We start from the raw sequence: 11,474 nt of genomic DNA on the forward strand, positions 1-11,474 counted from the left end.
TACTAAAATAAAAATCAAATTGAGTGATCGGAGTATTGACCATCTTTGCTTTTTAAAATCTTAATACAAAATATTATTGTAAATTTTTATAATATGCTTTATTTATTTAAAAAACGAAGATCGAACTTCTAATTTAAAAGGTAATTTAAGTTTTTTTTAATTTTCAAATCAATTCAAAGCAATTTTTTTCCTTTATTATTGTTGTTGTATGCAGTTTCCAGCAAACTTTAATAAAGTTTTTCTATTTGTGAAAATTTCTACGTAATTCAAAGATAATTTTTAATATATATCTTACACAGAATTATTAATATTATTTTGGAGGTTGCAGAACGCATTAAATTACTTTAAAAAACGAAAAATAATCCTGAGACAAGCAAAAGACTGGGAAATGAGAACATCTACTAGGAAGAATATAACTCAATCGAAATAAAGTATTGATAATTTTTTAGAGTAAATAAAAAAAAATAAATATAAATTTGCAGTCGCTTAAATGGAATTATCTTGTCCGAGCGACCTAACAGTGAAATTGCAATCTCTTAAGTGAATTTAGTTTTTTAGAAAACATTTAAACACATAACTTTGTTTATGGATCGATAAATTTTTATTTTATGAAACAAAAATTTTATATCAAAACAGAGCTGAAATAAAAAAGATACGTGACGAATTAATGTGATTGCTTTATATCGGCAGCGTATGTGCGTGACATGAACCACATTTCGATTATAAAACCTAAATATACAGCTACGTATGGATTCATAATATGCGATGTCTCCAACGGTCAACTTCTACCTCTTTTGGATAATGGCGAATATCCGTAACGTTCTGGCATCGTAAGATCTTTCGTATTATTTACACTTAGTTCACTATCTTTGAATACAACCATTAACTTCTCTGCACCAATGCACTTTACTGATATTTCCTAAAATAAATATGCGTGCTACCTCTTTTATTTCTTATTAACATGTATTTTGTCTTAAATATTAAGTTTCAAGTCACAAACTCATCTATACAGTTTCATTAAGTAGCCTTATTATATAATCACGCGATTTATTTATGTAAAATTCTATTTTACTCGACTTTATCTTCTTCATCTATATATTTATATACCCCTAACTTAGATAATGTTGTACAACCCCAAAATATCTATTGAATTTCTGTAAATTAATTCATTTCTATCTACATTAAATTTACTGGTTTACATGTAGCGCAAAAACATCCATTGGCAAAAAATTTAACAAAATAATCAACTAAATACAATTCTTATAAAATATATATTATATTCACTTAATAATTGCGACAATGATATAGCGGGAAATAGACGCGCTATATAATTACTGCAATAGGTAACATGTAGTCGCACACTTGCTTGCATGCAGTCGAAAATGTCACCCTGTAAAAAATCTATAAGTATTTAATTTTCTACATCTAACGACTCGGGTTTTTTCATTTCTGAACGGTACTTTCTTAATTCTAGCAAGCGCCTTCTGATAACCAAGTGCATAAAACCACCAAACTCTAGTAGTCAGTCTTCAGTTCGGGCATGGCAAACGGGCAGGCCACGTGGAATTATCCGGGTTTTCTTCATCTAAATAGGGTCCTGTTTTCCATAAAAGTTTTCCTGGGATGCATCCCCAAGCAGATCGCTCACATGTCGCGTTGCAGTTACTAAATAAACCAAACTAATTCTAACGAGTGATTATTTATTGTGACATCGTCACAATGTTCTCAATTTTTAGTGGTGGTTTTGTCCCTGTATACATCATACTTTTCCTATTAGCAATAGAGTCGTGCCGGTTATCTCTGTATCTTTGTTCGGGGGGGGGGAAAATTTTGAATCGAAGTAATGTGACATCTATTCCAAATCTGAAATTCCTATACAGTTATTAATCTGGCCCTCCTGCCCCTAAGCATTCTACATCTGTCTCAACGTTCATATATCTAACTCCTATCTCGAGATTGAGAAAGGACAGACTGACAACATTTATAGATCTACAATTTTTCAAATTGCAGTCCAATAATTTTTTTATAAACACGATATTTACGACATAATTTACACAATTTGTTGCAAAAACATAAATACTTTATTATAACATAAAATACTTAACTAATACCCAGCTAATGCTTCTTAACCTAAGAAAAAAAACACCTTATCTCACTGAGAATTATTTATTTACCGTAACGAACGTTTTCAACCTGTTCTATGATGGAATATTGATATCTGTTATTTTTTTGTATAGAAAAGTTAAGAACACGTTTGAAATACAAAATTCTTTGGAATATTGAGCTATTTGAATCCAAAGAATAAATTACAGTACTATGTATACAATTTAAAAAATCAAAATAATAAAATAGATAAAAAACGTTAGTTAAAGGTTGAAAACTTTCGTTATGGGTAACTTTTCTGATCGGAAAATCTATAACCTTACGTAAAGGTTGAATTCATGATGCGGAGCATTTTTTGTGTAATTTTTAAATCGCGATATTTCGCTTCAAAATCACGCTATATTTAATCTTTTGTTTGTGTTTGAACATATTACAGTTTACGATTGTTTAATTTTTAGTTTAATACAAATTTAAAATAATATTAAAATTTGAAATTTATGAACAAAACAAAATAATAATAATAATAATAATAGAAAGGATATAATGACTGCAATGTAGCACTAAATAAAAAGCTACTAACAAAATATAAATGCAAAAAATAATGTATAAAAGCAATTTGTTTATCGCACGTACAGTAGAAACTGTTGTACAACACGCGGTATAAATATAATGAAGCGCAATAAATATTTAATAAACATAGAGAACTTTGAGTAATATGAAAAATATGGATTAATCAATTTTATACTCGCATTTTTTTATTTTTCCATGGAAAAATGCAACCTGCCGTTCTAGGGACCCGGGATCGTAATTCGGACCGGTCAAAAAACCCACAGTAATTTTTCGCGAAGTGGTCTAAAATATCCGTTCCATTTGGGCCTGGCCGAATGCATAATGCGCTTGCTAAAAAGGCCCTCTAAGTGCCCGCAAATAGAGTTGAAGTAAAACAACAAAAAAAAGTGAGCATTTTGATGCATTGCTCCATCTACTTATGGTTTTATATTGCGCCCGACGGCAGGTTCTAAATGGCACTGAGAATTCAAGCAACCGAAGCAGCCAAAGTTTAACTTTACTTTTTATTTAGTTAAGTTACAGCAACGCAACAATTGGGCGATCTGCCAAGGGAAAGGGTAACTAGCCCCTATTCAGGCGTTACAGACGTAGAGAAAACCCGGAATATCGTGGCCATCCCGTCCTGGCGAGGGGCGAACCCACGACGGAGCTCCCAGTATTCAGGGAATGANCCAATTAACAGCAAGAACATCTTCCATAGACTTACTATAGGGAGGTGGAGTTTCCCGGGAATATTTATTGCTAGATAGTTTTAAAAACATATTTACATGCCTAAATATTGTTTAATTTGCTAATTTAATGTCTAAAAGCGTTAAATTTGTTAATTAGAGCTGAAAAACGATTTTAAAAAAGCCACTTTATTACTATTGTTTACATTTTACTTCGAAGGTTGAAGGCGGGGATTTTCGCAGCGATTTTTTCCTTTCACGAGTCTGTGATTAGTTAAAGTAATGTCAACAAAGATAGAAGATACCCAATAAAAGTTTAGAAGGAGTTTCCCTTTGATTGTTTTCAGCCAACTGCGTAGTTAACTGCGAAGATTTACTGTAGAATGGTAGGGGAATGTATTTACCGAAATATTTATGGCCCAGGGGTGGTAACAACACTTATTGGCTTAAACAAAGTCAATCGACCTACAGAAGAGCGAATCAAAGCTGCGATCGCTGGAAAAAGCGAATATAACGCAAATTAATCGAATTTTTTAAATTAATTCTTTAATTAATTTGCGCCACAAGGCGTTATCGCCGCACAAAAAAGAATAAGTCACTTGAAGACACCGATGGGCGTCTAATCGCCAGGAAAGAGTTTTAATAAATAATTCTCAGTGAGATAAAGTGTTTTCGTGTAAGTGTAACATAAAGGCAATTATTCTCACAGTTTTACAATATTTTTTTTTATTTAAACAAGTCATACGAAGTCTTTCAGACATTTTTTTTTATTTGTGGTTTAAGGCCCTTTACCGCTCAGAGAGCACAAAAAAGGCCAATATCTTTCAGACATTAATTAAGGTTAGCAACTCGATCACATCCGGAGCCATCACAACTTGTCTAACACGGATAACTTTTCAAATATTAATAGTAGTTGTTGACTTTACTATCTTCCGGGAGGAGGTCAATTACTACTTTTGCTCGAATTACTTCAACCGCCTATCGCAACGATCCCGAATTTCTATCGGACCAGCGGTATGGTGGCATTGGAATTGGAAAATCCAAAATACGAGCTTACCGGCCTGCACAAAATATGATTTAAGTAGTTTTCGGCAGGCCAGATACTTGGCCATCCGAACAGTTAAATTAAGGTGTCAGACTGACCCTCTTGTTTGTGAAAGTCTGTACAAGCTCCCAAGGTAAAAGCAGTTTAAAAAATAGAAAATTAGATGTCTTAGATTATTTTACTTTATTCTCAATAAAGAGAATTGTCACAAAGATGAGTAGAGCATTCATTTCAGTAATTCAAATTTTAATATTGTGATACAATGTTATTACGGAAGTTTATTCACTTATGTTTATATAAAACTTTTCCAATATTTTCTACTGCTCATGATTCTTGCGAACGTGAATATAGTTTACATCAGGGATGTCCAACCCGCGCGCGCCCACTGCACCATAAAATTTTTAAGTACATTTTCATTTATTTTGGTAAAGATTATTGTTAAAATTATTTTCGTTTCACTGGATACACTTTGATGTCCTAAAGACGTAATTGGTGCTAGAAAACTGTATTACCCCGCATGCATAACATACTGTTGTGACCAATTCTTTTCGCACATGAAAAACATCAAAACTGCTGAAATAAATAGGTTGAGTGATTCCTATTTAACTAGCATTCTTAGAATTAAGACTGGTACCATGAAAGCAGATATTGACAATATTATAAAATGAAGGCAATGTCAAAACTCGCATTGAATTTATTTTTATTTTGTGTGAGTATAATTTTTTTACTGTCAATAATACAGTATTTTATGTAATTATATATATTTGTTATTAAAATTTGATATTTACATTTTGAACTTGTTAACTTGTTAAAAGCATATATTTATATAAAGGACGTTTGTGGCCCGGTGAATATACGTAAATTTCTAATTTGGCCCATTAAGAAAAAAGATTGGACAACTCTGGTTTACATCACAAGTTATACCAATTATGAAATAAATGGTATAACTTTGAATAATTGATGTTAAATTTAATTTTTAATTAATTTTGACAATAGTAACCATAGCTGTTCTTTGGACAAAATAATGCCTGAAGATTACAAGAAAACAGAGGCACCTACTGAGAATGGTTGTAATTTTTTAATTTATGTACAGTACTTGATAAAATTTTTCATTCACTAAACATACTGTAATCGAATTTTTCAGGCAAAGCTGTCAATGTTTACATCTCTTTGAGGGTTTGTGATATTTATGACTTGGACGAGTCTACAATGGTGAGTTTTGAAGTTTTTCGTGAGAAATAAGACAGTAGATGAGTATTCTTGATGAATTTAGATAAGAGGATCGTTTCTCATTGCTCACTTATGAACATTTTCACTCAGGCAAAACGTTTAAAGAGCAGGTTATGAAAAATTGTGATTTTTAAAAACACAATGTTTCATAACCTGGTTTATTAATTAATTAACAAAGGTATACAAAGTAACAGAATTCAGTAGACTAAGGAAGAACTGAATTTGTATAAAATAAGTATAAAACAGTATACTATATGTAAATACAATGTACTGTTTTTATTTGGTACATTTATGTCATTTTTAAATTCTTCCCAAATGGGAGGAATTAAACGCTCAAAAGTCCTCGCACAATGTGTTATCACTTTTTATGTACAAACATGAGGCACACACACACACAGCCCATACATGCTCATGCTGTTTCAGAAAAATGAATTTCAGTAAGTTTCAACATGAATAATAGTATAAGGTTTCAGTTTAAGAAAAACCATTAGAATTTCAAACAAATTTTCTGGTCGACATTTTTATATTATTTAATTGAATTAATGATAATAACAATGACGGGTTTTAGATTAGAGACTGAAAACAGTGAAATTATAAAAAATTCTGACATGTTTCCAGTTTAAATTTTGAAGTTTAGAAGATTATTTTTACAATGCCAGCTTTATTTATTTCATTCGTAACTATTTTAAAACACCAAAAATAAAATGCCACAAAGTTTAATACAATGACCAAACTTTTCACTTAGCTGAAAATTATTTCTTCATCTGTTGATTGTAGCGCCGCGAAATTAGGTCATAAAATAGGTAACATTACGTTAGATTTTGAGTAAATTAATTTAATTTCAAATGTAAAATTGCATTAAAGTATATATAGCTTATCATACTAAATGATCAAAGCTTAATATACCTAAAGAAATAATGAAAACATTAGAATTTTTTTAAAATAAAAAAATCAGAATTACTTTTTCGTATAGTTGCAAGTTTATGCAATTGCATGAAATAAAAATTAAAATATTTAAAATTAGTTTCATTTAAAAATTTTCTAATTTAAGCGTAATTTATAACATAACACAAAATGATAACAATTAGAGTAATTGTCGATAAACACAGAAATTTTACATAAGAAACTACCCAGAGAAATTCAAACAACATTGAAATATCAGTCTTATTATATACTGTAAATTTGTGTTGGCAGTTTGAGTATATCTGTATCACAATATTTATTTATTTTCTCAGGATTTCCACATTCATATGTATTTCAATGATTACTGGAAAGATGAGAGATTATATTTGAAATGTCTTCAGAACGACAACGGAAGACCCAGCATCCTTCCGTTAGAAATTCAAAATAAAATATGGACTCCCGACATCTGTTTCGAAAATTCTATCTCTGGAAAACTCTTCTCTATTACTCTACCCAATATAGCAATGAAGATATTACCTGATGGATATATTTATCGTTATGCCAGGTAAATATTCTTCACATTTCTGTATAAACGCCAAACTGTATTGGTTAAAATTGATATCAAAATAAATAAGTAAAAAGTTGAAATTATTTCAGATACGATTTGCGTATAAGTTGTCCCATGGATCTCCATCTGTATCCACTAGATCTGCAAATTTGCATCATCAAGATCGCTTTATGTGAGTATCTCTTTGTGTAACTTGTATCGTTACCGTGATTCCTAAAGTTCTTCTTAATAGTCTCCTTTCCTGATGATGTGGTGGCTCTTCATTGGATGGAAGATGCAGGAGGATCCAGTTTTTTTGCGAAAAGTAAAAAATCGATCATCTACGAAACGGAGATTCTGTTGCCCCAATTCAAGATAACTAAGACCACTACAGGAAGAGAAGTCAGTTCATGGAATACAGGTAAATGCTATACAAATGAAGCATAATAAACAAATTAAAACAAAATAAATTTTTTAGGTAACTACACCACTTTGAAAGCGATATTTGTTTTCGATCGCATGATAACCGCTTACTTGATCAACACCTACATTCCAAGTACATTGATAGTGGCACTATCTTGGCTCTCATTTTGGTTGGACGTAGGAGCAGTACCCGCAAGAATCACCCTGGGAGTGACTTCGCTCTTAACACTAGCAACCCAAATAGTACAGAGCAAGAAGAACTTGCCTCCAGTTTCATACATCAATGCAATGGACATCTGGCTCTTCGTCTGCTTAAATATGGTTTTCGCCACTTTAATGGAGTATGCAATCTCGTATTACATGGCCAACTATGCGGAGATTAAATTTGAAAACTGGTTTAGTTCTTGGAAGCAGAAATTAATGGTATTTATATTTATAAAAAAAAATCATTTTAATTTGGGATATTGATATAAATTACCAAATAATATATTTATTCTGAGTGATAATTATAATTTTACAATATTGACATAGTGTAGAGACTCGATTTTCCGAAACGATAAAAAAAAATTTTAACATGTAGGGTTATATATACACAGAGACCAAACTTTCCATGTATCAATAAATGGAAATTACTACGTCATCTATCGATTGTAGAGCCACGAAACTAGGTGATACACGCAATTTATTTACTCACGATCGTGAGTAAATAAATTTAATTTCAAATACAGAAATCGCATTATAATATTTTTATTTCATGAAATTTTTAATTCACAGTGCTTAATGCACCAAAACACAAAAACAAATGAGTTTCTGGATTTTCTTAGCATAAAGTTGCCGTTGAGAACAAATCACACAGGAACACTTTTAGTGGAAAAAGGTCGGTTTATTGATAGGAAAGGATATGCATTTCGGGCTTAATGCTCCCTCTTTAGTCCTAAGGTTATAGTGGCAGTTAGGATAACACGACTCGTGAGAAAACATAGGTGAAAAAAGGGGGAACACTTATACACAGTATAACATTATAACAACATGTGCTGTAGGCTGCGAAATAATTCCGATGAAATGTACAAAAAACATAGGCCAGATAGGAGAGGTTAAAAAGATGTGAGTATTCCCTGCATCGTTCACTAAATGTTTGAGAAAGAACATTCATTGAAACATTCGAAAAACGATAATTTACCATTATACTAGGATTTAAAATTTAAGTAATAATAGAAGATTAATTAAAAAGAATAATTTTATGAAATTATGATAAAAATCTCCGTTAAAAATTAAGTTTAAAAACTCTATAACGTATACAATAACTCAAATTTAAACTTGTTTGTAGTACCATCTGTCACGAGATGTTATTAAAAACAACTTTTATATTATTAATTATTATAAAAATGCAAAAAACAGCTTAATTTTGAGGGTAAAAATGAGTTTTTTTTAATATTGCAAATACCAATAACGAATAAAATTTTTATAAAGCCCAACCCAACTCCAAATTTAACACACTATTTCTCTGTTTCTCTGTTCTCGAGTCCTATACTCCAAAATTTAATATTATCTAATAGTATGAATGCCTCATATATAAGTCATCATGCCAAATTTCGTTTCATGTTTTTTCCCATGCTGAAATATTAACTGAAATACGGTACTTACGATAGTTCTGAAAAAGTGCCGTGTTATGCGATCCTTGCTATACGAAACAAAGGACTGATGCGTAACATAGGGATAGGTTCCAAAAGTTAACAAAAGTATACTATTGTTTACTAAAGCAATTAATAATTAACTAACAATTACAATTAAAAGTTCTGTAATATTAAATTTAGCTAAACCAGACCGTTTTCTTTTTACGAAGTATCGTGGTCTTCTCGGCTTTCTTGTTGATCTTGATCAGAAATATCAACATCATCTTTATTTTTTTTATTTTTACCAAAAAATATTTTATGTATAACAACATAAAGATAAAAATATGTTATTAATCGAACGTAAACCCTTTCATTATTTGGTAACTTAGAGGAGTTTTGCTTATGTATTTAATAATAGTATTTCAAACAGTAAATAAAACGTCACACATTTCCTTAATTACTTTTATTAAATAGGATGGTAAGATAAAAATTATTATCATTATTATTATTTCTTTGCAGAACGTACGAAATATGGATTTGAACGAAAAGTCTGGTCAAGGTTGGGTGGGAACAGAGAAGACACATAAAAAGAAAGTCACGCAGTCAAACATAGAAACTGTTAAAGTTTCTGTAAAACAGATTCAAGTTTTGGACGGAATAAGTCGGAAGCTATTTCCGATTACATTTTTTAGCTTTGCCATTTTTTACTGGATGTATTTTGGCCTTATCTCTGATGGAACAATTAAAAATAAAATTCACGAGGAATTGAAGAATGACACTTAATTGATAAATTCATTTTAGATTGAATGAAAGAAATGAAGAATAAATGCGATTTAGAAGATTGAATTATACGAGATTTGAAGCACTAGGGAACATGACTTTTTTCTCCGTTAAGTTAATTACCATTTCTAATGTATTTTGGAGTGCAGAATGTGAAAATAATCCTCAGAATTATCCATCACTCAAGAATTTTTCATATTTTTAAATTTTAAAAAGAAAATGTAAATTATACAAACCTATTAAAATAAGGAAAAATTCTGTTGCCCATAAAAAATGGGGAAATTTTTATATTATTTTAAAAATAGAGCAATTATTGATGGATAATCTATGCCAATTTTTTAAGGTTATTGCATTGCATAGGAGTGTTTACGAAAAATTGCTGCTTTTTGTGGAACAATCAGGAAACAAACATTATGTTGTTAATATATACTTGGAGAAAGAAATCTGAACTATGTGTCGCTGATAGACCCAAGAAGATTTTTCTCCCTCCTCTTTATATTAACTTGTGTTAATGAAAAACTTCGTGAAAACCTTGGAAAAAAATGGACGTGAGTTTATTTACCTTCAAGTTTTCCCAAATCTGAGAACAGCAAAATTATGGAAAGGAATGTTAGTAGAACCTGAAATAAGAAAGATTCTTAAATAGAAAATCATTGTGTCAAAGCTCCAACCTGTCGAATTAGACATTTGACATTTATTCAAAACAGTAATGAGTGAATATCTCGGAAATAGAAGAAAAGAAAACTACGAATTTCTGGTATCAGTGTCAGAGTTACGGAGGTGTGACAAAGAAATGGGGGTCGTATATCCTCGAAGATTCATCTTGTCCACTTTAATCTCGAAATATTTCCGCAGAACTTGAGTGATTTGAGCGAGGAACAGAAGGAGCGGTCCCATTGGGATATTTCTCAAATGGAAGGACGTTAGCATGCATGAAGGGATCCAGCCATTCTGGAGATAATTGCTGGATTCTCAAACAAGAAAGTAACAGTGAATATAAAAGAGTCGTTTAAAGGGAGGCATTTTTGACATCTCAAATACGCGTATGTACAGTACAAGTAGTATACCTACTAATAGTCTAAATTAGTATCAAGCAAACAAATAATTTAACATGACATTATTGTACTCTTCGCAAAAAAAAAAAAAAAAAAAAAAACTTAAAGATGGTGATTTAGCAAAGAAAGCTGTTGGATCAATTCGATGTTAGTTATGAAAAAAAGAACAATTGTTTATCATTAAATCAAATAAAATAGGCATGCCACACTTAAGTATTGGCAAGTCTTTGATGGAGTAGATGCCGAAAACGGACAAGTATCATTACCACGATGTTACGACGAGATTTTATTTAACATTATTCACTTCGTTAAAAGATAACACTCGGTTGTATATTTCTATATAAGTTATGTATTTATTTCTTTTGAAACCCACAGTTAAATAACTTATTTTCACTAAAAGCGTGTCATCCGGTTTTACCCTAAATTATATAAAAATTTTTATCGGGCTATTATCATTTAATTATTACTAAAAAATTTGGCAGGCGTAGATCACCAGGCTGCTTTGTTAAATAATATAATTATAAATAAAATAATACA

The 11,474-nt window shown here is 30.9% G+C and overlaps 1 protein-coding gene across 1 annotated transcript; it reads left to right on the top strand.

Moving 5' to 3' along the window:
- Positions 1 to 688: 688 nt before the first annotated feature.
- On the top strand, positions 689 to 11,038 carry LOC111623417 (glutamate-gated chloride channel-like). The gene is made up of 8 exons (XM_023365989.1): positions 689 to 830; positions 5,383 to 5,453; positions 5,531 to 5,598; positions 6,852 to 7,084; positions 7,177 to 7,259; positions 7,320 to 7,487; positions 7,545 to 7,912; positions 9,622 to 11,038. The coding sequence occupies exons 1-8, from the start codon at positions 766 to 768 to the stop codon at positions 9,883 to 9,885; spliced, it is 1,320 nt and encodes a 439-aa protein (XP_023221757.1). The 5' UTR covers positions 689 to 765; the 3' UTR covers positions 9,886 to 11,038.
- The last annotated feature ends 436 nt before the right edge of the window (positions 11,039 to 11,474 follow it).

This window comes from Centruroides sculpturatus, unplaced genomic scaffold (genome assembly GCF_000671375.1).
Source record: "Centruroides sculpturatus isolate CEXI.00-Female unplaced genomic scaffold, Cexi_2.0 scaffold190, whole genome shotgun sequence".
Classification (NCBI taxonomy): Eukaryota; Metazoa; Arthropoda; class Arachnida; order Scorpiones; family Buthidae; genus Centruroides; species Centruroides sculpturatus.